The sequence below is a fragment of the Prionailurus bengalensis genome, chromosome B3 (genome assembly GCF_016509475.1).
Source record: "Prionailurus bengalensis isolate Pbe53 chromosome B3, Fcat_Pben_1.1_paternal_pri, whole genome shotgun sequence".
NCBI classification, from domain to species: domain Eukaryota; kingdom Metazoa; phylum Chordata; class Mammalia; order Carnivora; family Felidae; genus Prionailurus; species Prionailurus bengalensis.
In genome coordinates, this window is record NC_057355.1 from 31,404,052 (window position 1) to 31,431,300 (window position 27,249).

At 50.6% G+C, this 27,249-nt stretch overlaps 1 protein-coding gene across 6 annotated transcripts; it reads right to left on the minus strand.

Annotated features, from left to right (window-relative positions):
• Positions 1-2,147: 2,147 nt before the first annotated feature.
• PPCDC (phosphopantothenoylcysteine decarboxylase) lies at positions 2,148-27,031 on the minus strand. Of its 6 annotated transcripts, none has more exons than XM_043554978.1 (6): positions 26,906-27,030; positions 22,394-22,605; positions 7,989-8,084; positions 6,984-7,112; positions 3,140-3,308; positions 2,148-2,718 (listed from the first exon to the last, which is right to left on the minus strand). In XM_043554978.1, the coding sequence occupies exons 2-6, from the start codon at positions 22,529-22,531 to the stop codon at positions 2,633-2,635; spliced, it is 618 nt and encodes a 205-aa protein (XP_043410913.1). In that variant the 5' UTR covers positions 22,532-22,605; positions 26,906-27,030; the 3' UTR covers positions 2,148-2,632. The 6 variants fall into 6 exon arrangements, with proteins under 6 accessions (XP_043410913.1, XP_043410914.1, XP_043410916.1 ...); XM_043554979.1 differs by having other exon boundaries at positions 26,896-26,956; XM_043554981.1 differs by lacking the exon at positions 6,984-7,112.
• Between the last annotated feature and the right edge of the window lie 218 nt (positions 27,032-27,249).

Below are 27,249 nucleotides of genomic sequence, written 5' to 3' on the forward strand. Positions count from 1 at the left end.
GGCCAGATCATGGAGGGCCAAGCTGTGTACTGCCCAGGAGTCAGTGGGGGGTGGAGGGGGAGGCATCAGAAGAGCTAGAGACAGACCAGTGTAGAGGCTGGGCCCTGGCCTGGAAACTTCTGCCTCTCACCCGGCAGTAGCCACAGGAGCCTAGAGAGGCTCCAGGGTGCCAAACAAGAGTGTGACTTTTAGACCCAAGTATTCTGTTCTGTCAAGCTTCCAGAATTCTATAAAAATAATCAGAGAAACTAGCGCCTTCTCTGAGAAACACTTTGAACTTAAATGCTGACAACTTTAAGAGCTTTGACTCTTGGTGGGGAAAGCTGTGGCCACTACTCCCACCTCAGCACTCCTCTGCAGCTGGGGCCAGCTAAATGCAGTCTGGATGCTAACTGCCCTCTCCTCTTAACTCCAACCTTAGGGGCTCAGGGGACAACTGGGCTCTTCAGCGCCAGCCCAGGCCCATTCATCCAGACCCTCATTCAAAATGGGCAACAGGGATCAGGACTGTAGTGATGGGAGACGTGGACCCCAGGACGGAACCTCTTGCTGGCCCACGCCCATGGGGACATCTCTTCCCTTCCAGCCAACAAGGCTCAGTCCTGCTCTGAGGAGTCACAGCCATTTGCAGACATACTAGGTAGAGGCCTATCAACCTCTCTGCTCCTGTGGCCTTTTAAAACAGATGTTGTGGGGGCACCTGGGCGGCTCAGTCTGTTGAGTGTCCAACTGCTTTTTTGGGCTCAGGTCATGATCTCAGGGTTTGGGGGATCGAGCACCATTTTCATGCTCTGCACTGATGGCATGGAGCCAGCTTGGGATTCTCTCTCTCCCTCTCTCTCTCTCTGCCCCTCCCCTGCTCGTGCGTGCGTGTGTGTGTGTGTGTGTGTGTGCACATGTGCACTCTCAAAATAAACTTAAAATAAAAAATAAAACAGGCATTATGTAGCAGGTCTTCCTAAAATGCCCAGCACAAAGCCTTGCGCACAATAATCACTCAGTAAATGGTAGCAGTTTCTGTTAATATTGGAGAGCCTCACCACTCATTAGCACATTGCTGAGGAAAAGATAGGGCAATGTGGACATGAGGAAGGGAGTTGGAAACCATTTAAATGGAACTTTGGGATTGTCTCTGGATTTCAATTATCTAGGCCCTCCCCATACCTCAACCTTCAAACCTGTCAAGAGGTTGGTTTGTGGTGCTACCACTTTAGTTATATTTTCTTTATTGGCAATTTCATCCCAAAGGGCCACTTTGATTAAGTCAAGCACTGTAGAGACAAAGGCTCTTGGAGGCTACTGGAGGTCTTGGTCCCAGCCAGCAGGCTTCCTGGTGCCCCTCAGAGGTACCTCCCACCATCAGTGGTCCAAGAGCATGCATGGAGTGCCGACTCACCCGTGGGCTGGAAAGCAGGAATCAGACCCAACCTCAGCTCCAAACAGGCAAACAAGCCCCTCCCCACTGCAGCCACCAAACAGCAATTAGGTCAAAGGCAGGGTGGTGGGGTTTTCTAGGGCAGAACATGCTTCTCTCTGGAGTCTACTTCCCATAATCACAAGTGCCACTGGGTGGGGTTGGAGGGGAGGCAGAGACACCCAGGTTCCCAGTCCTAGGTGCAGCAAAGCTGATGAGGACATCAGGAAGCAAGGGGCCTGGATTCCAAGGTGGGTTCCAACCCTGCTGTTTGTGTGCCTGTTATTTGCATAAAAGGCCATCTCGGCCTAGGGCTGGGGATTTTATTTTTCCCAAAATGAGAGGGTCTATTTCAGTCAATGTTAGAAAAACTCATTGGCCTGAATGCATACCTAGCTTTAACTTCCCTTTGACATTTACTATGTAAGGGGGGGGGGGGGGGGGAGGGTATCTTGCACACATTATCTCATTTAATCCTCTCAAAAACTTCATGAGGGTAGGATAATACAGATGAGGAAAGTGAGGGTCAGAAGGGCTGAGCCTTGAGCCAAGGTCTACTGCTAGCACATGGCAGAGCTGGGATTTGAACTAGGGTCTGTCTGGCTTCAGAGCCCTCTGCCCTTAACCACCATATGATATTGGCCAGTCAGTCGTCAGCCCAGACCCTCCCCCAGCCACCCCAAGCAATGCCCCTGATCTCCGAGGCCACAGGTAAAGGAAGGACACAGTCTCCTAAAAGTCACTCTTCTTTATTCCCCAGTACCCCCGATCTCACAGCATGGTCTGTGGAGAAACTCGGCATCTTGCCAACTTACAGGCTTCCCTGACTCTCTGCATGGCAGCTGGGCACCCCACCAAGGAGCTGAAGCGGCTCCCCTGCATGATGCAGAATCAAGGTTTCTCAGTCCTCCCTCAGTCCCCTTCCCAGAGCACAGGGCCACACAGCAGCAGCTTGCTATGCCTATCCCAGGAGAAGGTGGGGAGGGGCCCAGAATGCAGCCATCTCTTAGTTGGAAAGAAGTTGAGATCTGGGCCTTTGGTCTAATTTAATCTGAGGCAAGTGAGGCCCCTGGGGAGGCTCTGGAGCAGGCCCAGGCTACACCCCTACTCAGTAAACCCAGAAGTCTTCACCGTATTTTGCCGATGTCCATCTTCTTCATAGACTTGGCCTGAAAACACGCAGGGTGCAGAAGGATACAAACAACAGAAATCCCAGGTTCAGCTCTGCTGAGAGCCGTCACGACAGAAGAGGACTTCTTTCACCTTGTCCACAATGGTGCCCACCTCAGCCATGGCCCCTAGACCTAGAGAGCAAAGTTCTGCTGTGGCCTGCAGACCAAGGCAGGGCCCATCCCCCACCCGCCCTGTTCAATGCCCCCCCCCCCCGAGAGTTCCACCCAAAGCCCAAAGCCTTGAAGGCCAGAGCCACCTCTACATGAGCCAGACCCATCAAATCCCTTCCAAGGTACCCCCAGGACAGGACCCGGTAACAGTTACGGGAGCATCATGACTGTATATGGGCTGCGTGCCAGGGACAATGCAGGCCCTTTACAAACACTACCTCGTTTAATCTTACCAACTCTGAGAGGAACTAGGACTTCCATTTCCCAGATGAGAAAGCTGAGCTCACAGAATGGTTTTACCCAAGATCACAACACACTGGGGTGTGACCCCAGAGCTGAGCCCTTCTGCGACCCTGGGCTGTGAGCCTGGCCAGATGCCCACCTTCATCTCCACACACCAACTTCTTGGCCACACAAGGAATCTCCACATAGCCGAAGGCCTTGAGCAGGCCCACCTGCTGCGCGGTGACGGGATGCTCCCACATGACGGTGTTCATCGCCGGGCAGAAGAGCAGGGGCTTTCGGCAGTCCCAGGCCCGGATGACACAGGTCTGTGAAGAAGGGCCGGAGTGGGGCAGGTGGGTGCCTGCTGCTCTGGACTCCCAAATCCTACCCACCATCCTCTGGGTCGCAGCCAGCTTGGGATGACCGGGTGACACTTGTCTGTATCCCCCTACCTCGAATCTACTCACCCTCTCCCCCTCTCCACAGGTGCTGGCACAGGGCCTGACACACAGGAGGTCCTCCAACACTCGCAATGGCCCAGCCACCCCCACGCAGACCTCCACTCCTATGCAGAAAGGTGCCTCTGAGCCAAACCACAAGGCTTCTCCACTGTGGGACACATGCCACAGACAGAAAGCAGCCAGGTGAGCAGAAGTCAAGCTTCACAGTTACCTCCCAAAGCGAAGGCTCAGACCACTCATCAGGTGCAGCTCACCTACCCCAACACAGGCTCTACTTCGAGGCTGACTAGAGTTGGGCAATGAGAACACCTGCCACGTGACAAAAACTCTCTCATATGTATTATGCCATGCACCCTCACCGCAACCCTGCAAAGAAGGTGCTGTCCTGTTTCCCGGATGGGGAAGCTGCACTCCCCACAGTCCCACGGAGACAATGATCCGGGGCATGAAGTTTTGCACGCCACCCAGTGTGATCCTCCGCCGAGGCCATCCCGCCACGTGCATGCCAGAGCAGCTGTGAGAGGGACCCACCGGCTCAGTGAGTTGCAGAATCACACAGACCTTGGTTCAAATCTTGGCTGTGCTATGTACGATTACTGCTAGCCGTGAGAACCTGGATGAATAATTTAACCTCAGGAGTCTTAGCTTCCTCTCTGCAAAAGCTCACTGGATGGTTGTGAGCACAGAAGGTGAACATGCTTAAGGCTCTTCACACAGGGCCTGGCCTCAAGTACGGGCTCCAGAAACAGTAGCTCCTGTGATTACTACAGGCACAGGCTCCCTGGACCAGGAGCTGCCTGGGAGAGAAATAAGCCTTGGGGCCTGCAGGAGCGTGCTCCCCTGGGCCCTCACTGCTCCAGCACCTCCTTTCCAGCTGTGGGCCCCTTGGGGAGACAGTGGTCAACACAGCCCTTCCCCAAAGCGCAACCCATCTGGTAAAAGATGGGGGAGTCCAGAAGACAATGCCGTGAAAAGGCCAGAGCTGATGCCTACCCCTCTCAGTGCCCCTGCCCCCTCCTGGGGATAGGAAGGAAGTGGGACAGCACACAGCCTCAGGATCTGGCTGCCTGTGTAGTCCCAGACACCAGCGTCTGTTTCCCACCAAGTCCTCCCAATTTGGCAACTGGGCTGAGTGGACAGTTTCAGTCACACTTCCTCTTGGCCCCGTGCCACCTGCGGCTTCTGCAAAAGTCACGAACATACCTAGAAGAGCCCCCTGAGTGTCAAGTACAGTGGGGGCTGGGCTGGGGTTTCTGAGTGTCTTCAAAGCAAAGCACACCAACAGAGAAGAAACCAGTATGTCCGTGTCTCATGCCTCTCTAGCTTTCCCACCTCATCTCGAAGCTCAGTGCTTCCTGGACAAACCACAGCTCCTCTGAACCTTCTGGCAGCAGGAGGGATGAAAGGAGGTGTCAGTTCCTACAGTCACATCTGTTTGGCCAGTGCTGTGTTCAGTACCTCAGGCTCTGCCCCTGAGAACCCACCTGGGTGGAGAGAAGGCCTAGATTCTGATCAGGAGGCTAGCTCCCAGTTGACTGGTGACCCAGGGAAGTCACCTCCTGTTTCTAGATCTGCTTAGATATTTAAAAAAAAAAAAATTTTTTTTAAGTAATCCCTACACCCAACGTGGGGCTCAAACTCGACCCTAAGATCGAAAGTTGCATGCTCTGCAGACTGAGCCAGCTAGGTGCCCCTCTGCTGGGCTATTTAGCACACAGAAGGGGCCGGGGCCCACGCAGGTGAGAAGGCGGATGGAGATGCACAGCACCCAGGCCAAGGGCCTAGAGGCCTGGTGCACAGGTCACAGGTCACAGGTAGCATGCTGCTCTAAAGGCCCCACAAGTTCTGGGTCCTGGAAAAGGGACAAGGTCTGAAGGAAGGGGGCAGCAGGGTGATCTTTTCAGGGATAAAAGGACAAAATATCTTCTGAGTGAGGACAGAGCCACAGAGCAAGGATGATGACAATTTAAACTTTATGAGATTTCTAATTGCCTGAAATATTTGTGTGTTCAAGTGAAACCTTTTGAGGCAAAAACAAAAAACAAACAAAAAAAAAAATTCCTGGGGGAACGTATTATATTGCTCAGCCAACTCGGGAGGAGGGAACCCCCAAGACTTCAGGGAGTAGGGGCAGCTCTGATGAAAAAAAAACAAAGGAAGCAGCACTTTGGAGAGGAAGAAAGGAGCCCTCGGAGAGCCAGCCCAGCCCAGGGCATGACTCCCAGAGGCCAGTGTGTTTCATCCCACCAGCTAGTGCTGGCCAGCCAGTGGGAAGCCCAGACCCACTGAGATGAAAGTGGCCTAGAGCCTCACCTGCTCCTACTGCCCGGTCAGCCATGCACCAGCCCCACTGGGAAGCCTTCCTGATAACACTGCCCCCTAGGCTCGCCCCTCTCTCTACTCCCCTACCCCTGCTCCTTGCCACACAATCTGTGTGTTGCTCTTCTTCTGGTCATCCTGTGCTCTTATTCAAATGATGCTTCAGTCACTAGCAGATTCTTCGAGAAGTGCCTTATGCACCCATCAACAAGCATACAAGGAGACTAAGTTCCTGTCTGACCACCAAAAACTTTGGCCCAGCTTATCACATTAAACTCTGAAAAACTCTTTGCTCTTTGCCAAAGTAGAATAATTACCTCGTACATACAGTATTCACTGAACACTTACTATATGCCTAGAACTGTGCAAAGTGGTGACTCCACTGTCAAAGGACCGACTGGGGTCATTTAAGGCTGTACCACACACCAGAGCACATTCCCTTCTCACCTGTACGGGTAACCAAAAACCCTCTCCTTCCAGACTGAGAGCTCCAAGTGTCCTGTGGGTCCCTCAGCACGGGACCGGCTCATGATAGGGGAAAGCTCAGTGCACAAGGGAAGTGGGTAACAATGGAGAGGGAGGAGGGGAGAGAGATCACACACCTAGCTCCTCCCAGGATGATCACATAAACAAGGCCTTTAAGGACAACAGTTCCCTGGAGGTCCCTTAGGCCTAAGACAATCCCCACTTTGTGTAGCTGGACTTCTGTTCCTCTCCTCCACCATCCACCAGCTGGCACCTCTCACCCTTGCTCCTCTCTTCCTCTCTAAGTTTTCCAGAACATACAGGAAAACCGCATTTCTGCGGCCAATGCTACAGGAGAGATAAGTGTGCACAAGAGATCCATGAGGAAGTAAACACTCTTATCAGATTGCACATGTGGATGTCCAGATCCTGGGGAGAAGGCAGAGCTAAGGGGGACAGGCAATGGAGCCAGGCAGGGAGACCAACGGATGAGCATGTGGAGGGTAGCCCGTGAACGAAGGACAAAGTGTCAAGGGGCAGGTGAGAGGTGGATGCCCTCAGAGAATACATACAAGCTGAGTCCATCCATGTGCCCACTTGCCGGAACACAGGTGAGACCAGGTGGAGGGCAGGGGGTCCAGGGGGCAAACCAGCCCACCATAAAGAATTCCAAGGCAAGAATCCCATACAAAGGCAGTCCTGCAGCTCAGCAAACTGGGAGTGAGGCCCAGGGAGGAAGAAAGCAGAATCACTCACAAGCAAGTTGTCACATATACCACTGGCCACCTTCCCCAGGGTGTTGGCATCAAGAGGAGCCACCAGCATGAGATCTGCCCACCTCCGCAGGTCAATGTGGAGAACGGGGTCGGATCGGCACTTCCACATCTGGCAGAGGGAAGGAAATGGGGTCACTGAGCTAGCTACTCTCTCAGCATGGAGGGAGGAAGCCGTGGGGGGGCAACGCAGGCCAGGTGCACTAAGTCAGAAACCGAGGAAGACCACCTGAGCACCCCGGCCCGAGTCCACCGCTGTTCCTCTCATAGCTAAGCTGGTGAGCACCGGCTGTGGAGCCAACCGCCTGAGAGAAACCAGGCCTGAGGAAACAAACGCCCCTTGTCTCTCCAAGCTATTCCCTTTATGGTTTGGTTTTCAAGAGAACTGACATCTGGCAGGGAACTCCTGGCCTGTCTGCTTGAGGCGGATGCTTGGGTTGTCCAAGCCAGTGGAAGGGCTCTGGGGCGGTGAGAATGGAGGGGGTGGGGTGGAGAAGACAGGCCAGCCAGAAATGTTCTAGGCTGAGAATGTTTAAAAATGCCTGGCAGGGCACCCCTGTGAGGCCCACACTCGACGTCTGGTGAATCGGCCGGTGCCCGCCCCTCTGCGGGAGAGGAGAAGCAGAGCCCAGTGGCCGTGGGAAGTGAGGCGCTCTCGACAGGCCTGACGCTGGGAGCCACGTGGACAAGGGTGGTGGGAAACAGAGCTCCTCTGTGGTTTCATCAGCCCAGATAAGTACAAGGACACTCCACCTCAGGCACAGGGCCAAAGCTGAGCTCTGCCTGGGGTGGGAGGAGACTTCAGGCCTCCCGCAGGCCAGAAGCTAGACAGATGTTTTCCTCATCGCCTCTGCCCAGAGGGCCCTGACCACTGACTTGAGCCCAGCCTGTCTGCTCTGGCCACCAGGACTATGAACTGCAAGGAGGACACTCCTGTCCCGTTGGTGGAAACACGATGGAACTCAGCCCTGGGGCCCCCAACACTGACCTCCCATTCATCAGCGTCGCTGTAGAGAGTGACAGGAATGTCCTGGGGGCTGTAGAAATGTTTGGCTCTCTCGGTGGTGACCACTGCTACTTCCAGCTGTCACCAAGAAAAAAAATAGAGGCGGGGAGAGAGAGGGAAAGAAAACTGTTACCAGAGCCACAGGCCTGGATGCCACACGGGGCCAGGCCAGGCAAGTGCTTTCTTCAGGGCCTGGCTGTGGAGACTTCTCCCTCCTCGGCAGGGAGCCCCATGTTTGCATAGCTACTTCCGCTGTCACCCAAAGGTCAGGCCCCACCAGATGTGGCTGTTTCACTTCCCTATTTGAGGGGCTGCCGAGGAATGAGTCACCAACTGCCCAGTGCATATAAAGCTGCAGGCTCCTGCCACTCAGGCAGAAAGACAGAGGCAGCCGGGAAGGAATGCAGGGCAAGAAGGCCGCAGAAGGCAGGAGGGGCCACTTCAAAGAGGCTCACAGGTCCTGAGCTCTAATCCACACCGCAACCCTGCCCTCTGCAGGCCAAGGTACCAGGGAGCTGGGGCCTGGCTTGCAGTGGCTGCATCCAAGCCCCAGAGAGAAACAAAATAGGCGGTCGGTCCCTTCTCTACTTCTAGGAACCAGGCCTCGTGGGCGCTGGTTGCAGACAGACTCCAGGAAAACCAAACCTGGAAGTGTGCCCTTCACTCATGGGGCAAAAATGAAGTTCACCTCCACACTACTCATTCACAACTAATTAATAAAGCAAACAAGGGGGGGTGGTGGCTAAGGTGCTCAGAACAAACGGTTGTGAGAAACAGCACACGTAGTGTGGACAGCGCTAGACCAGTTGCCATCATTTGTAAAATGAGATGTTAAACTAAGACGCCACAGTAAAGGGGCTCAGAAGCGGCTGGGAGGCGAAGGAGATATCTCTGGGGGACATTTATCCAGGAGAGAGAAGAGTCAAGGGTGACAAGGGCAGGATCATCAGCTGACTAGAACAGGAATCACGTATGGCATGCAGGCCAGATCCAGCCTACAGACATGCTATTTGGCCTGCACGAGGTTATAAACATTTTTGAGCCAATATATACAAATCGGGAGATTTCACATAGAAAATCCAATTTCCTGGCTTCTCTTGAAAACTAAAAGCTCTGGCACGGCCCAGCCCACATTCCTACTTGATAATGGTGGTACTGCAGGTATCGTGTAACGGCCGCCTCTCGGAATGGGACGTGCCCGTGCCAACTCCGGTCCCCCAACCCTCCCTACCGTGTCACTGAGGCCCCCCTCATGCTTCCTGCCTACCAAGCGACAGCATTCTGCATAGCATGTAAGAGCAAAGCCGGCAGCAGGCAGCAGAAGTCTCAGAGAGACAGAGTGCACAACTTCAGAAGGTCTGCCGCTCCTAGCTCTGCTGGAGAGCTCTCAGGCGTGTCCGTTCTCTCTCACTCCCCTTAGAACCTAGCATCCCCAGAACCTGCACAAAACCTCGGTGACCTTTTTAAAGGTCATTTAAACCAAACTCCCACTGAGCACTGGAGCCCTTTCTAGGACAGCTCTGAACAAGATGGCAGTGGGGCACCTGGGTGGCTGAGTCAGTTAAGCATCTGACTCTTGACCTCAGCTCGGGTCTTGATCTCGGGGTTGTGAGTTCAAGCCCCACACTGGGCTCCACACTGGGCATGAAGCCTACTTAAAAAAAAAAAAAAAAATGGCAGATGAACAGGGCTGCCATCTGTCCACAGAGCTCAGCCCATGGGCCCAGCGCAGATAGGGAGAGCAGAGGGAGGCAGAATGGTGCTGAGACTCTCAAGACACAAGACAGTGACAAGGTAAGTTATGGGAATGGTAAGTCAGAGGTAACCAGAAGAAGAATAGGCAACTTTCAAACCAGCAGAAGAAAGCTCAATCTATATGATAAAGGAGAGGAAAGAGAAAACAAGAAGCAGAGGGCACGTGACAAGTAGAAAGCATTAAATAAGATGGCAGAAGTTTAGCCCTAATAGAATAGTAATATATAATGAGCTGAGTTCTCTGATCAAAATTCAGACTCTCATATTGGAGTTTTAAAATTCATCAATCACATCAAAAAAGACACATTCACATTTATTTTTTCTTTTTAATTTTTTTTCAACGTTTATTTATTTTTGGGACAGAGAGAGACAGAGCATGAATGGGGGAGGGGCAGAGAGAGAGGGAGACACAGAATCGGAAACAGGCTCCAGGCTCTGAGCCATCAGCCCAGAGCCTGACGCGGGGCTCAAACTCACAGACCGCAAGATCGTGACATGGCTGAAGTCAGACGCTTAACTGACTGCGCCACCCAGGCTCCCCAAAAAAGACACATTTAAAACAAAAGGATATATTGGGGTGCTTGGCTGGCTCAGTTGGTAAAGCATGCCAATTTGATTTCAGCTCAGGTCACGATCTCCCAGTTCTGGAGTTCGGGCCCCATGTCGGGTTCTGCACTGACAGCACAGAGCCTGCTTGGGATTCTGTCTCTCCCTCTGCCCCTCCCTACTCGTGCTCTCTCTCAAAATAAATAAATAAAACATTTTTAAAAATTAAAAAAAGAATAGGGGCTCCTGGGTGCTTCAGTCAGTTAAGCATCCGACTCTTGATTTTGGCTCAGGTCATGATCTCATGGTTCACGAGATTGAGCCCCACATCAGGCTCTGCACTGACAGTGTGGAGACTACTTAGGATTCTCTCTTTCTCTCTCAAAATAAGTAAATAAACATTTCTTAATTAAAAAATAAAAGATAAAATCTTAAAAAAGGATACATAAATGTTAAATAAAAGAATAAACTTTCAGTTAAATAATGTGGATTCAACTTTGCTCCCTCCCAAAAGCCCAACGAAATAAAAGTAAAGGGATTTTTTTAATGATATAAACCAAGAATAAAAAGAGGACCAAAAAATTAAAAAATGAAAATGAAAACAAACAAACAGAAAAAGAACCCAGAAACCAGCAGTTAAGACATGTCAACACTCTGGAAGATCAGATGAGATCAGATGCTAATGTTTTTTTATGAACATTCAGGGAACAACAACAACAAAAAGCCTTGGAAATTAAAATTATAAACAGGAAAATAAAAAACTCAATATAAGTTTAGAAGAAACCTTCCAGAAAGCTGAACAGAAAAGATAAAAAAAGATGGGTAATGTTAGAAAAATAGATGAGAAAGTCAGAGGATCAATTCAAGAGGTCCAAAATCTGAGTTCCAGAAAGAACAGAAAAATGGAGGTGAGAAAATTATGAGAGAAATTAAAGGAAACTTCCCAGAACTGAAGAACTCAGAGGTGGGAGACAGCTCTTCTGCCTGCCCGGTGTTTGGTGAGGCTCAGGCGACCTGGAGTAAAAGTCTCTGGCACCCACTGAGTGTCTGCCTACAGAGCCTGAGCCCACATCAGCTCTTCTGGAAGCAACATCCTCCTGCTGACATATACGGAGTTTGCAATCAGCAAACTCGAAAGAGTTCTTCTCACCCCTGTTGCTGCTAAACCACAAACCCCAGCCTATAAGTGCACAGCTACTTTTCTGGTCCGTCACGCTTCCCTGGTAAATCCCACTTTCCAGAGGACGCCCACAGAGAGTTCCTAAGATCTCAGTCCTCTTAGCACCACCATCAGGAGCCCCGCTGAGACATGAATCCAAATCCTGAACATAAGGTCAAGAGAAAAGTTCTTCCACAAGGTCCACAAGGTAGGGGTGAGAGATGATGGGGAAGAATCAAAAACGGATCCTTTCTGGGGCAACTGGGTGGCTTATTCGGTTAAGTAACCAATGCTTGATTTCGGCTCAGGTCATGATCTCGTGGTTTGTGGGCTCAAGCCCCACATCAGACTCTGCACTGTGACAGTACAGAGCCTGCTTGGGATTCTCTCTCTGCCCCTCCCCTCCCCTCTCTCTCAAAATAAATAAATAAACTTAAAAAAATGTTAAAAAAAAAAAAAAAAGGAATATTCCAGTTCATCCTCTATCCTGAAATACAGAAAGCAGCTTCCTGAAGATCTAGTTCCCCTACTTTCCCTAACTCCCAAACTGCCTGCCAGTTCTCAAGTGAGGACTGTGCCAAAGGCCAGCCTTCAGAAAACGTTCCCAATTTGGTAATGGCCCTGTTCTGGGGCTCCCTCCTCCCTCTCAGCTACGCCTACATCCCCACTCATGGTTTGAGCCCTGCCTTCCCTGGCCCCTAGGGAGTTCTGACCAGGGGGCCAGGTAAGCCTCCCACTCTGGGCCCCAGCATGAATTATTCCTCTGAGCTCCTCCCCCAATCTCTAAATCAATTCCTTCTCTGGCTACCCTCCCAGGTTACATAGTCATTGTTAGGGAGCGTCCCGGGGTCAATGTCTTTACCTCAAATGAAGAGAATGTGATGAGCCAACCTTCTCCTTGCCCGTCCCCTGACCCCACTGAAGCAGCTACCTCTCCTTGGCAGTGACCCTGACCCCCAGGCTGTCCAGCAGGCCCAGGCCAGTTTTTCTGGTTTTAGAAGGATGTCACTTGATCTGATTCATCAACCCCATGGGCTTTGTTCTTTCATTTTCATTTACTCTGCCAAATGTCCTAGGAGCCAAAGGCTAGGTCCTGGGTTTGCACACACTTTAAAAGGGAAAAAAAAAAAAAAAAAAAAAAAAAGGGACATGTTGGGTTACCTTCTGAAATACTAAATAACTCAGACTATTCACTCATTCACCCTGACCTTTCTCCTAGCAAATGCCAAGGAGCCCTGGAGGGGCAGGAACCCTCTTTTCTCTTACACCCTCCCCGGGTCCTGGTAGAAGTAGGGCTGGGATGAAAACAATCGCCCCCACATTAGAGAGTTCCTGAAAGGCAGCTCTGTGCTTGGTCCCCTAGTGAGACCCCTGCCAAGAGTTTTTATAGCTAATATTTAAAACCTGAACTTCTTTGTGTGATGCGATTGAGGTTTGGCCAGACTTTATTATATAAGCTGTCTGCATTTTGCCTGGCATTTACAGAGGTCCCTTCCTGAAACCAGTTGGCAAGTCTAGTTTCCTTTTCTCTGCTGAAGGTACGTTAGCAATCCCATCTGGGGTTCCTGGAGAGTCAGAGAGGGGAAATGGAAACAGATTTTGGGATGAAACCTCCACTTTGACTTTTAGGCCCCCAGGCTGGCCCGGCTGCCTCTGGGGCAGACTACCAAAGGATCTTGGGAAGCAGCACTGTCACGGCCATAGGTTGAGACAAATCCCATGGCCTGACTTTTCCCCTCCAATCCCATCTCTGGCCTCTACCTATAACCAGGAGCCAGCAGCACCCCCTCCCCAAGTTCAGACAACCAAAGATGTTTCTGAACATAGTCCAATGTCCCCTGGGAGGCCAAACTGCCCCAGTTGAGAATGACCACGCTGCAGGATTATTCAATAGAACTCTGCAGCGATAGAAACATGTCATACCTGTGCTGTCCCCTATGGCAGTCTCTGGCCACATGTGGCTACTGAACATTTGAGGTGTGGCTAGAGTGACTGAGGAACTGAAGTTTTGGTTTTATTTAATTTTAATAATTTAAATTTAAATTTGAATGTGGCTAGTGGTTACTGTATTAGATAGCACAGCTCTGGCATATAGAAGTAAAGGAGAGACCCAGTGGGAACCCCCAGCTGAGTGGCCCCAAAAGAGCAGGTGTTTCTAGTAGGGCGTGTGATGATGGCTCCACAGGAGGCTGTAAGGATTCTAAAGTGGAAGCACCTGCCATGATTTAACCTGCAAGATTTGGTGGCTCAGGCCTCTGGGCTGACACACACAGCTGAGACTCTGACACTGAGCTGACCGGTGTTGACACTGGCAGTGCCCAGGGCCTGGAGAGCAGCCAAAAAGCTGACCCAAACCTGAGCATGGGGGCGGGGGTGGGAGGGTATACTCTAGGAAAAAGGACCCTTGGTGCCCAGAGCAGTTAGCACATAGGGTGGGGAGCTGTGGCAGTGGCGGTCTCATTAACAAATACCCTAGAGTGTTCCGGTTGGCTGAGTGGGTGTCCCAACTTATAATGTTCCAGCTCATAATGATGCCTTGACTTGTCAAACATTTACTGAGTCTACTATATACATGGGGGCCAGGTGGGGGGAGGTGGTCTTGGGCGAATCCCCTTCCTCTCTGGCCTCAGTTTCCCCTTCTGAGCCATGAGCCATTTAAACCACATGGCCTTCAGGGGCCCATCCAGCTCACTATGCTGTCCCAGCCCTCTTGTGGCCCTTGCCCTTTCCCACCAGGCTCTGGGGGCAGGGGGGGGAGCCATTCTCTCCTGGGCCTCCCTGTGGGCCTCCTGGGGGAGCTGGTGTTATGGTCTCACCAGCCCTTCCTGCCATTCAAGTGAGACCAGGCTGCCAATCCCTCTGTGCCCTTCCCCAACTACAGAAAATTCTCAAGAACAGAACTTGAGAGGCAGACTGCAGAGCTGACTCCCTGGAGGAGCGGGCCAAGGACGGAAGGGGCTGGCCAAACCAGCAGAAGCCCAGATAAGCGCCTCAGACCACTGCTATTGAACACACCCCTTTCCACAACACTACCACAGAGCAGGCAGGTGGGCCCTGCCCAGAAAGAAAGGAAAACCTCAAACCAGGTCCTGTTTCTCCTGCTTCCTTTCCTCAGCAAGCATTTAAAGGAAAAAAAAAAAAAAAGCATACAGTTACAAAGAATGTTCCATAATATTCCCACTAAGAGTCCCACTGACTTTAAAAATATACACAGAGGTTAGAAAATTAAGATTGAACACAATGATACCAAATGTGAGTCTCCTTTCCTACCCCCTTTTCTGCACAAAGGTAACTACCTCCAGAGGAAAATCTGTAGGCAGTAACTCAGATATGTGAACATATAAAAGGAACCAGACAATACGCCAGCGGTCAGCAAACTTTTTTCTATAAAGGGCCAGATACTATTTTCGGTTTTGTCACAACTACTCAACTCTGTAGTAGCAAGACTGCAGTCACGGGCAATACTTAAACAAATGTGTGGCTGTGTTCCAATAAAACGTTATGGACACAGAAATTTGAATTTCACGTAATTTTGTGCTCTCAAAATATTCTTTAAAAAATTTTTTAACCACTGGAAAATATAAAAACCATTCCTGGCTCACAAACCATACAAAAGCAGGTAATGAGTCCAGATTTGGCCTGTGGCCCATGGTTTGCTAACTCCTGTACCAAACTCATTTCATTTCTATCTTGAGGACAGTCCCACATCAACACAGAGATCCAGGCATTGTTCTGAAGGGCGCCTGTCATCCACTGTGAGGCTGCACCAAAGCTCTCTCTCTCCTTGGATGCTTTGTTTCCACTTTTATTTTTGTTTTACAATTATAAACAATGCTACAATGAACATCCTCCTACATATGGTGAATTTTGGCACACTATAGGATTCAATCCTACAGGTGAATCAAGAGCTATGAACTCTTTTGACCTCTCCAGACACTGTCAAATGGTCCTCCAGAGAAGCAGAATTCACTTCACCCTGCACGTGAGCGGGAACTTCTTCCCCTCACCCTTGACAGCCCTGAATGTCCTGACAGGCATTCTAGAAACATAACCTTCTCTAAGCCCAAGGCCTGCCAACTCCCCAAATGGCAGACTCTCTCCACCTTCAGAAATCCCCTGCCAGAGGTGCCTGGTGGCTCAGTCAATTGAGTGGCTGACTCTCTCAGGTCATGATCTCATGGTTCGTGAGTTCGAGCCGCATGTTGGGCCCTGCACTGATGGTGTGGAGCCTGCTTGGGATTCTCTCTCTCCCTCTCTCTCTCTGCCCTTTCCCTGCTTGCATGTGGTCTTTCAAAATAAATAAACTTAAAAAAATACTAAAAAAAAAAAAAAAATTTAGAAATCCCCTTCCGGCTCCAGCCCTGCTGACTTCTGCCCTGGCAAAAGCTAAAGAGGTGTCTGTCTTCTCCCAAGTGAGAAGGGTGCTCAGACAGAACTGCAGCCCAATTAACATGACAATTATGGAACTGCAAAAGCGCCCTGAAGCTCCTGAATCCCAGGACCTTCTCCCAGGCTGCCTTCAGGTCCTATTCCTTTCTGCCCTCACATCTAGAACCTTCCACCACTAGTGCCAGAAGAGGCCTTGGAGACAGATCATTTTAGTACTCCCCCCCAACCCCTTCATTGCAGGGCTGAGAAAAATAGGGACATATGAAGACCTAAGTTGCCCAGAATCCTTTTGCTCAGCTGCCTCTCTTGAGGTACAGCTGACCCCCACTATCCAACTTCCCCGATCATATAAAGGCTCCAAGGCTTCTTTGCAAGGACCATTCTTCCTGAATGCTGGTATATGGGTCATGAGGCCAAATCCACCCCTCTCCAGCACCCCCTCACAATCTCCCTGGTCTGGCTCTAGCCATGCCTGGGCACACTGGTGAATCAGGAGTAGAGGCATACCTTGGGATATGGTGGGTCTGGTTCCAGACCTCTGCAATAAAGCAAATATCACAGTAAAACTTTCTTCGGTTTCCCAGGACATATAAAAGTCAGGTTTACACTGTAGTCTCTTACATGTGTAAGAGCATTATGTCTGAAAAAGCAATGTGCATATCTGCAGGATTGTGCTGTAGGAGTGCTGACAACACCGACTCCATATTGGACTCTCCATCTTGTTCATCCTGTGCAATGACCTCCCCGCAGATGCATGTATGTATGCCCTGACCAGAATGCAGGAAGGTTTGTTTGGACAGAGGGAGCCACTTGAGGTAACATACATATGACAGGCACAGAGAGGGCATCACTTTAAAGCTTTTTTTTTTTTAGTTTATTTAGAGAGAGAGAGGCAGGGAGGGGCAGAGACAGAGGGAGAAAAAGAGAATCCCAAGCAGACTCTGCACTGTCAGCACATAGCCCGATGCAGAGCTTGAACCCACGAGCCACAAGACCATGACCTAAGCCAAAACCAAAGTTGGACGCTTAACCCACTGAGCCACCCAGGTGCCCCAGAGGGCATCACTTTAGAAAACCACCACAGAAGATCTGCGCACATTAGAAAACTACTCTGACCTCACCACAATGACCTGCACTCTATAGAAGCTGTGGATTAAGGTCCAGACTTTGCAGAGAATAGCTGCATAGCGCCTCGGTCATCATCTGCCCAACCTGCCTGCCCTCCCATTCATCAGTAAGTTACCCTGAATAAATCTCTATAAACGGTATGGAGTAGCTCAAAGTGCCTTCTCAGTCTGGAGGATACTTTATTCTCTCTCACCCACTTCTAACAATACCTTAATTAAAAGTATCCTATTGCTGGGGCACCTGGGTGGCTTGGTCAGTTAAGTGTCCAACTTCGGCTCAGGTCATCATCTCACAGCTCGTGAGTTTGAGCCCCGCATCAGGCCCTGTGCTGACAGCTGAGCCTGGAACCTGCTTTGGATTCTCTGTCTCCCTCTCTCTGCCCCTCCCCCAGTCTCTCTCTCTCTCTCAAAAGTAAATTTTTAAAAAGCATCTTATTGCTAAAAAAGGCTAACTCATCTGAACCTTCAGCAAGTTGTAATCACTGATCACAGATCACCATAACAAATAATGGAAAAGTTTGAAATATTATAAGAATTACCAAAATGTGACATAAAGTGAGCAAATGCTGTTGGAAAAATGGCACCAGTAGACTTGCTCGATGCAGGGTTGGCACAAATTTTCAATTTGTAAGAAAACTCAGTTATGTACAAAGCACAATTAAATTAAGTATACCTATAGTTATGAGCCATGTCTGCAGACTCACTCAGCTCCCTGCACCCCACACTTCAGCTGCTTGTTTGTTGGTCAAACTCTAGCGATGCCCAGGGAGCTCAGAAAAGACCCAAGCATATGAATTCACGATGTAGGCAAAGGGCTGAGAAGGACCTTTCCAAATGACAAAGACTGCTCCTGGGGGTGACCCAGAAAGACGGCAAAGGGGAGATCAGTACCATCAGGGAGTAAGGGGAGTGCGGGGGGTAGGACGAGGGGGAAAGCCACTGCATTGAGGCCAACACGAGGCAAGCAAGGATCCCCCTTTGGTTACCAAAACCTCACAAGGACTCCACCAAGCAAACCCAGGCTCTCTGGAGAGCTGTTCTATCTGCAGGAAGAGGTGAAAAGGTGGCAGGCCCCTCCACAGGAGCAGATGGACTGTGGCTCCCACGGCTCTTCCCACATGGGCTGTCTCTCACCAACCCAACAACCCCACCACGTGCCTGGCCCAAAGGACATGACAGCAAGGGGAAAGAAAAGGGTGAAGGAGAGGAAACACACACTGGTAAGTGCGTCCATGTGCTAGGAGCTGCACCCAGTTATTGGCACAAGATGAGAAACTTTTATTTCTATCCCTTCTTGAAGCCTTTACAAAAGCCTGAGGGGATGGGTGGCAGTAATCAGCTTTATTTTTTATTTAAAGTTTATTTTTTGAGAGAGAGAGCGAGCACCAGCAGGGGAGGGGCAGAGAGAGAGGGAGAGAAAGAATCCCAGGCAGGTTCTGCACAGTGTGGAGCTCAAACCCATGAACTTCAAGATCATGAACTGAGCTGAAATCAAGAGTCAGATGTTTAAGAGTCAGATGCGTTGGGCGCCTGGGTGGCGCAGTCGGTTAAGCGTCCGACTTCAGCCAGGTCACGATCTCGCGGTCCGTGAGTTCGAGCCCCACGTCGGGCTCTGGGCTGATGGCTCAGAGCCTGGAGCCTGTTTCCGACTCTGTGTCTCCCTCTCTCTCTGCCCCTCCCCCGTTCATGCTCTGTCTCTCTCTGTCCCAAAAATAAATAGACGTTGAAAAAAAAAATTTTTTTACAAAAGAGTCAGATGCGTAACCCTTTACCAACTGAGCCACCCAGGTGCCCCACTAATCAGCTTTATTTTAATTTAATATTTGTTTATTTTTGAGAGAGAGAGAGAGAATGCGAGCGGGGAAGGGGCAGAGAGGCAGACACAGAATCCGAAGCAGGCTCCAGACTCTAAGCGGTCAGCACAGAGCCCGATGTGGGGCTCGAACTCATGAACCACGAGATCATGACCTCAGCTGAAGCTGGGCACTTAACCGACTGAGCCACCCAGGTACCCCAATCAGCTTTATTTTAAATGAGAAAGGCAGGGGCCAGCTGGGTGGCTCAATTAAGCGTCCAACTTCAGCTCAGGTCATGACCTCGAGGTCCATGAGTTCGAGCTGCACGTCGGGCTCTATGCTGACAGCTCAGAGCCTGGAGCCTGCTTTGGATTCTGCGTCTCCCTCTCTCTCTGCCCCTCCCTCACTCACACTCTGTCTCTCAAAAAGGAATAAATGTTAAAAAAAAAAAAAACATAAATGAGAAAGGCAGGCTCCAAGAGGCCAAGTCATGGAGTCCTCTCTCCTAGGTCAGTGCCCTTCTTGCTGCCTGACTTTCAGCTTCAACTCCAGCCAGAGAGGGAGAGCAAAGTTCCTGCTCCACACAAGGCTTGTCCCCACAGTGGGCCAGGCCAGAAGGCCTGGGGTGGGCTGGAGAGCCTCCCCACTTCAGGCAACCCTTTCCTCACACCCCTGTAAATGCTGGCTGTGTGGGATGACAGGAAGCTGTGGAGTTGCCATTTCCCTCCGCTCTGAGGCTGCCCATCTGTTTCCTGGGATAGGACGCCCTGCCCCCACTCACCCCCAGTCCGGAAATTCACTTGCTCTGGGGCTATGGGAAAAGGGAACTGTATGGCTCCCTCCCTCCGGAGGGGGCAGAGGCTGTCACCGCTGCAACAACCCTTTCCAGGCCCCAGGCCTCCCCCCCATTCCGGGTGTAGCTAGTCAGCTGTACCAAAGGTGCTGGGCATGTGTCTGGGTGGGGGAGGCCACAGGTGGTGCTCTGGGCAGTACCAGCACCTGGCCTCAGAGCACCCATGAGACTCACCTCCCTTCCCCCTTCTGACCTGGCTGGCATCCCTGGCTGCCTTTCACTGCTTGTTCCGCATGAGGGGTGGAGTGAGGGGGTGACTTTCTGGGTAGAAGTTTGTGGAAAGTAAGAAGAAAAAAAATGAAAGATTTCTCACCCCTGCCTTCCGTGCTGACATGGTCATCTGCAGGTGAGCACTGCCCCCTGCTGGACACACTGGGTACATGCACCTGTGTCACACGTTAAGCTATGGGGCAGATACAAGGAAAAAGCACAGCCTGGGCCCCAGCAGTGTACACACAAAAGCAATGGGCAACAACATGAACAATATCAAAGGCAACCAATGATCCCATATCTTGGTCAGGATATGGTCAAACTCTAGTCAGGATCCTAAGTGTCCCTTTTTTGACTAGGGCCATCTTGGGGCCTGGTCCTTAAGAGCAAGATTCCCATTAAGTGGGTTTAGCCAGAATTCCCCACCCTCAATGTCTAACCAGCCTGGACAGCTCATCAGGCTCTTCATCCCTCAACAACCCCTCCCCCCCCCACACCGGTGATTCATCACCCTGGCTTGCCTGCACCAAGAATCCTGTCAGGGCAGTGTAGCCAGAACCCTCCTTATTCCTGATGTTTCCTCTTAGTAATTTCCCATCCACTGCCCTCCACCTGGCTCCTTGCCTATAAATCCCCACTCTTCCTTGTATTTGTAATCAAAACCTAGTTCTATGCTGAGACCTCTTTTCCCGTATTGTGATAGGTTTTCTGAACAAAATCTGGTGTTTTTTTTTAATTTTTTTTTTCCAACGTTTATTTATTTTGGGGACAGAGAGAGACAGAGCATGAACGGGGGAGGGGCAGAGAGAGAGGGAGACACAGAATCGGAAACAGGCTCCAGGCTCTGAGCCATCAGCCCAGAGCCCAACGTGCGGCTCGAACTCACAGACCGTGAGATCGTGACCTAGCTGAAGTCGGACGCTCAACCGACTGCGCCACCCAGGTGCCCCTTTCTGCACAAAATCTGTTTTTACCACTCTAACTACTGCCCATCTTTGGGTTTTTAAAAAAAAATTTTTTTTTTTTTAATGCTTATTTATTCTTGAGAGAGAGAGAAACAGAGCATGAGTGGAGGAGGGGCAGAGAGAGAGGGAGACACAGAATCTGAAGCAGGCTCCAGGCTCCGAGCTGTCAGCACAGAGCCCGACGCAGGGCTCATGAGCCAAGCCAAAGTCGAACCCTTAACTGACTGAGTGACCCAGGCGCTCCATGGTTTGTTTTTTTAAGTAGGCATTCACGGCTAGCATGGAGCCCAATGTGGGGCTTGAACTCACAACCCTGAGATCAAGACCTGAGCTGAGACCAAGAGTTGGATAGATGTTTAACAGATGGAGTCACCCTGGTTTTTCTTTAATGCATCAAATGAGTTTGTTTGTTTGTTTGTTTGTTTGTTTGTTTGTTTGTTTTGAGAGGGAGAGAGAACATGCAACCCAGGAAGGGGCAGAGAGAGGAAGAGACAGAATCTCAAGCAGGCTCCACACTGTCAGCATAGAGCCCAACACAGGGCTCGAACTCACGAACCATGAAATCATGACCTGAGCCAAGACCAAGAGTCGGATGCTTAACCGAGCCACCCAGGTATCCCCAGTATTTTATGTATTTTTAAGTAATTCTATGCCCAACCTGGGGCTTGAACTCACAACCTGGAGATCAAGAGTTGTGTGCTCTATCAACTGGCCATCCAGGCACCCCTCATCAAATGAGTCTGAAAAGGAACAGACCAAAGCCACATGGGTTGAGGCAGGCCAAGAAGGCTTTCTTGTGAAGTATTTGTGCAGAATTTAGAGAGGCAGAGGAGCAGGAGGGCAGCACAGCCTGGCAGGGCCAGGCCAAAGCAAAGGCCATCAGGGTGGAGTATAGGCAGTGGGCGTTCAACAGACAAATGTAGGACCTTAGATACTAGACAAGGAAATGAGGTTATTACCTGCTGGCTTTCACACGGTCTAAAGCCTTGAACTTTCCCCACAGAAGAATCTGCCCCAGAAGCCCAATATATATAAAAACATAAAACTAATCAAAATTGAGGTACCCCTCCCCAGTACACTGTGGTGGCCCCTAGACATCTCTGAACACATGAAGGAACAGTTTAAAACCAGAGCCACAGGCAATGGGGTACCCCTAAGGCTCCAGTGCATTTGGACTGACAGGACAGCCATGGTGTCTAACAAAGAGGGAGAACAGAGCTGCAGTGTTCGAGACGGAGTGGAAGCAGGGGTGGGGAGTCCAATGCAGCAAGGGGACCCGATGAATGTGCTACATTTCTGCAGCCAGCCTCCTCCCCCGCCAGAACCTCAGGGAACCAGGGTCAACATATGGGAACACAAACCCTCCACTAGCAAAGCATTCCTCCCCTCACGCTCTGTCCACACCTGCTAATCTAGCTCCGGGTTATACTGGACTGTCTCAGGGACCCCCTACACACCAATGCACACAGAGGGCTTCCACAAACACCATTAACAAAAACCCCAAGCACTGCATAAAATGGGCTGGCTCCAGGAGCAGCAGCTCTCCCAGGCCAGAGGCTGCCATGCCCGTCTAATAAGGATACTCACGCCAGGAATGTCCAAAAGCCTAGACACCAGAAGAGGCAACTTCAGGGCTGCAACGCTCCCAGTGACACCCACGAGGACACGAAACTGTCTCTTCGCCAAGGGTGCAGCATCTGCTGGACATGACGCACTTGATTCCATGTGGGGTCTAATAGCTTCGAATCCTGGGAAACTGCCAGGACTGGCCTCCAGAGGGCTCTATCAGGATTTAAAATCTAAAAGCAGAACAAGGGGTACCCACTTCATTCATATATTCGACCAAAATGTACAGAGTACCTAGGGCCAGATGCTGGGGTTGCAGAGGGGTCAGCAGTCCCGGCTGCTGGGAAAACACAAGTTAATGAGGTCAGATACCCTCACCAGACACAAGTCAGTCACCATGTAACACAGCCCAGTGCTGTGAAGAACATCTATACCGGGGAGTGCCTGTCCAGGAGTAACTGTCTGAGAAAGTCAGAGACCAAAAAAATGACATTCAGGTTGAGTCCTGAAGGACGAGTACGTTTTCCAGAGACAGAAGAAAATAACTTTGCAAGAAGGAACCATCTCACAAAGGTGAAGAGGCCTAAGGAAGGTGGCAGGTTTGGGGAACAAGGAGAAGCTTAGTAATGAGGCTGAAGTGCGATGGGAGGTTGGGGGTAGCAGGAGGTAAGGTTGCAATTAGGTCAAGGGCAGTGAGGGCCAGGGTGAGTTTTCATTTTAGAAAAACAGTGCTGGCGCCGACTGTGGAGGGGGCCCAGGACGCGGAGATTGGAGGAGGCTGGGCTGACTGAAGGGAGTAGCAGGATGGGACAGGTGCAGGGATGCCTGAGAGGTGGTAAAACCCTAGGCAACAAGGGGACTTGGGTGCTCCTGGCAGTTGAGAGATTGGCCTCTCTGTCACTGTCCCGGTATCTCAAACCCTACAAATCCAAGTCCAGGAAGAAACAAGCATAAAAGGGATGTTGGCCACCCCCATGAGACCAGGTGCTTAGTCTCTTCCTCTGGCCCTCAGATGTTGCCAGAAACCAGTGCCCACGATAATATGACTGATGGACACACCAAAACCTATACTCTACAAGCTGGGCCAGCAAAACGTACCCGCTCCATCAGGACAATCACTGAGGGACAGTGAAATCTAGCACCGGGCAAAGGAATTGTGGAAAACATGCCACTGCCTTCAGGGAAGTGAGCTGAGAAGACAGGTGTCATACCTGCAATCATCTGAGATGGGCCCTATTCTGGGAGGCACCTTTCTGGTGATCAGTGATTCAATTTGTTCATCTGTTTCCTTGCCTCTTCCTCTATACTTCTCCACCACCACTGCTGCCACCAGCAAGCTCCCTGCACTGTGACCAGGTCTAATTGTCAACCACCAGGCACCTGCTGGATGAATAATAAACTGCACCTTCTAAAGCAAGGTGGGGCACAGAAGTCTGGCTGATGAAGCAGGAGCCCTAAGCCCTGTCCATGGTTGGGCTCCCGAGCTGGTGTGTGAGCTCAGTTCTGGGTACTTCCCTCTGTGGACCTGTCTGTTCATCTGAAAAATATGGAGGTAGGACCAGGTGATCTCCTTCCAGCTGAAACTTGAGTCAATGTATAAAAGACAGCAGCGAGGACTCTCTGTAGCAGAGTCCTGGCAGATGCACTCAAAATGGGCAGAATCAGCAGCAAGAGGGGACACCAAGGCCAACTCCAAGGAGAAGCATCTGTGAGTCACGCAGTGGCTACCTGAGTGACTGCACACCCAAAGGGTCTTCCTCTTCACTCCACCGACCCCTTGGCTCCCTAGGGTCTCTTTGCCCAGTATTTGCCTTCGAGACTCAAGCACACACCCACATGAGCTGAGGATCATATTTGGGTCTATTATCCCACTCCTACTGGAAAGGTCTCCCAGAGGCCCAGACCCAGGGGTTAATCAGCAGGAGGTTAAGCACAGGCCAGTTCCCTAGAGCAAGACTCCTCCAAAGTTCCATTTGCCAGTAATTTCAATCTCTGCTCTACATCAGGGCCTCAGCCAGGGCCATGCTTGCCCAGAGCAGAACTGAGTCTACTCCAGGGCTTGGGGAGCCCTGTTAGCAACTGGCAAGGTCTAGAGGGCTTATCTGCAAGCTCCTTCCCAGGTCTAATCAGCACGCTGATGAGCATCCTCAGTAGGTGATGGAAACACATTTCTTGACTCTCCAGGGAAACCTACCTTCCAGATCTCAAACCCTCACATTGTCCCGCCCCAGCCAACTGGTGCCAAACCAGAGACTGAACTTTGTTTTGGCAGACCCTTAACCTCCTCTACATCAAGCTGATGATCATTCCCAAGGAACATGTTACTGAAAGTAATCAGCTAAACTTAGGGCACAAATGCATGTTGGCGACTTCAACTACTTCCTCACAGTTAGGTGGTATAGCCCGAGATTTACTACTTAGCCTGCTGAGCAAGTTTTGCTAAGGGCCAAAGCTACCTACCTTTCTAGAAAAGTGTGTGCGTGTTGCAGGTTGGGGGGGGGGGGGGGCAGGTGTCCTTGAGGAATAGAAAGTGGATAATTTAACCGTTTGAAGGCAAGGTCAGATTGGTTCAACCCAACAGTTATGTGAAGGGTGATAGCTGGCAGTTCTTTATGTTTACGCTCAAAAAAGATCAAATCCCAAACCAGTAGGCCCATTACTCTAGTTAGTTCCTGTTGGAACCACCTATTTACACAGCCAAGGTAGCTGTTGACAGCGCTTGATTCTTCTGAGCTTTGCTGGACTCATAGGAACTGTTGAGCAGCAGGAAGAGTTGGCAGGCAGAGAGGTTGTAGGGCTGAAGCCTATGATTACTGAGCCTCAAGCTCCCAGGACATCAGTCATGCAGGTAAGCCACAGCCAGAAAAATGGCAGGTTCTCTACCTACCCTTTAGAAAGACAGGGCCAGAATAAAGAGCCTCAGCTTGTGGCAAGCTTGTGATGTGTAAGCCTCCTCTGTTGAGTGTAATTAGGGCAAAGTAAAGGTTTCAGGAATACCTGCCAGTCACAATAGGGGCATGTGTGGAGCCACACAGAACCAGAGCTAAAAAAAGGGCCAGAGAGTAAGAACCCTGCTCAACACAGGAACAGTGAGGGGCTGGAGCCTAGGACAAAGCAGAACCAAACATGGGGGGTTGGGGGAAAGGGAGCCAGGATGCCCTCACTGCTGGCTTCTGCTCTGGCCTTCTCCCCCACCAGTCAACACACTCTACTCTCTGCCCCCATAATAATGAACAACTTCTAGCTCCCCCAAATGTCACCCTGCTCCCAAACCCAAAGACATTAAAAGGCCACAGGGCACTTTAAATCCCTGGCTCCAACGTAAGGCAAGGAACTCAAGAGAGAGCTCAAGGGGCTGGCATTCTGCTAAGACTGCTCTTCTCGCTCACTAGAGGCAGGGATGCTTGACTCCGCAGCTTCTGAAATCCCATCTAGGCACTCCTGAAGCCCACGTGTTGGGGATATATACATATATGCTACATTGTACATATTTTATATATATTTGTATTACATTAAACCATATGTAACATATTCACACACACACACACACACACGCTAGGAGCAAGGTGGTTACAGCCACTACAAGAGATGTGTGGGAAAAACCCTGCTCCCCAGACATTCACCACTTCCCCTACTTAGGAATGTCTCCTACTTATCCTCTGGTACAGGCTTCTAAACACTTCTAAAGACAGTAGGAAGTTTTCTTCTGGCAAAATTTAGCCTCACTCTAATTTTTAAATACCATTCAGCAATTTTAGGAGGATCTAGGGGATATAATTCCAACATGCCAAGGCTCTGCATTTTCTATTTTACTAACTTTTAAAATAAAGGGAACTGAGAGGCGCCTGGGTGGTTCAGTCGGTTGAGCACCCAAGTTCAGCTCGGGACATGATTTCACATCTCGTGAGGTCATGATTTCACAGCTCGTTGAGTTCAAGCCCCCCAACGGGCTCTGTGCTGACAGCTCGGAGCCTGGGGCCTGCTTCGGATTCTGTGTCTCCCTCTCTCTCTGCCCCTAACCCACTCGCATTGTCTCCCTCTCTCTCAAAACTAATAAATAAACACTAAAAATAAAAAATAAAATAAAATAAAATAAAATAAAATAAAATAAAATAAAATAAAATAAGGGGAACCGATAGGGCACTAAATGCATTTAGTTCAACGGCACTAAACAATCGCAGTGCAGCAAAAAGCAGGGGTGGGAACGCACAGATACAAATCCCCCACTCCGGACTCCAGCCAGAAAGAAGTCCCTAATGCTCCGGCCCCACGGGCAGATAGGTAAATTCAGTCCCAAAGGTTCAACAGTCCCTACGCAGACACAGCGGCTAATCCACAGTGGCGAGCAGAGCTTCACCGGCATAGATAGGAAACTGAGGTCACACACACACACCTGCAGACCCACATCCTTCACACTCACACGCACGCGCGCAGGGACAGTAAGGGCACACACAAACAGTCGCAGATACACAATCAAGCGAAGCTCCTCGAACCTCCCTACCACCCGGCCGAGAGGACACAACCTCCAAGTACCCTGAGATTCCTCTCCAGCACCAGGCGCATCTCGGGCAGCCCCAAATATCGCGAGATCTCAGCCGCCACTCCCGCCGTTTCCGCTTAGCAAGTAGTGTCACGAGAGCACCCGGCTGTCTACGCGCTCGCGCCGCCTTCTGGGAGTTGTAGTCTACTTCTCTGCCTTCTGGTAGTTGTAGTCCATTCGAAGGAATCCTTCCGCGGACGTCCGCTAGCTGTTTTTGATACTGCTGGTGCTCTCGCCTGGGCCAAGCCTAATTGTCTGACCTCACCCCACACCCTCATACCACATGTACGCACTGTTCATCCTTGTGGCACTTAATACTGAACTATTGCCGAGCCTT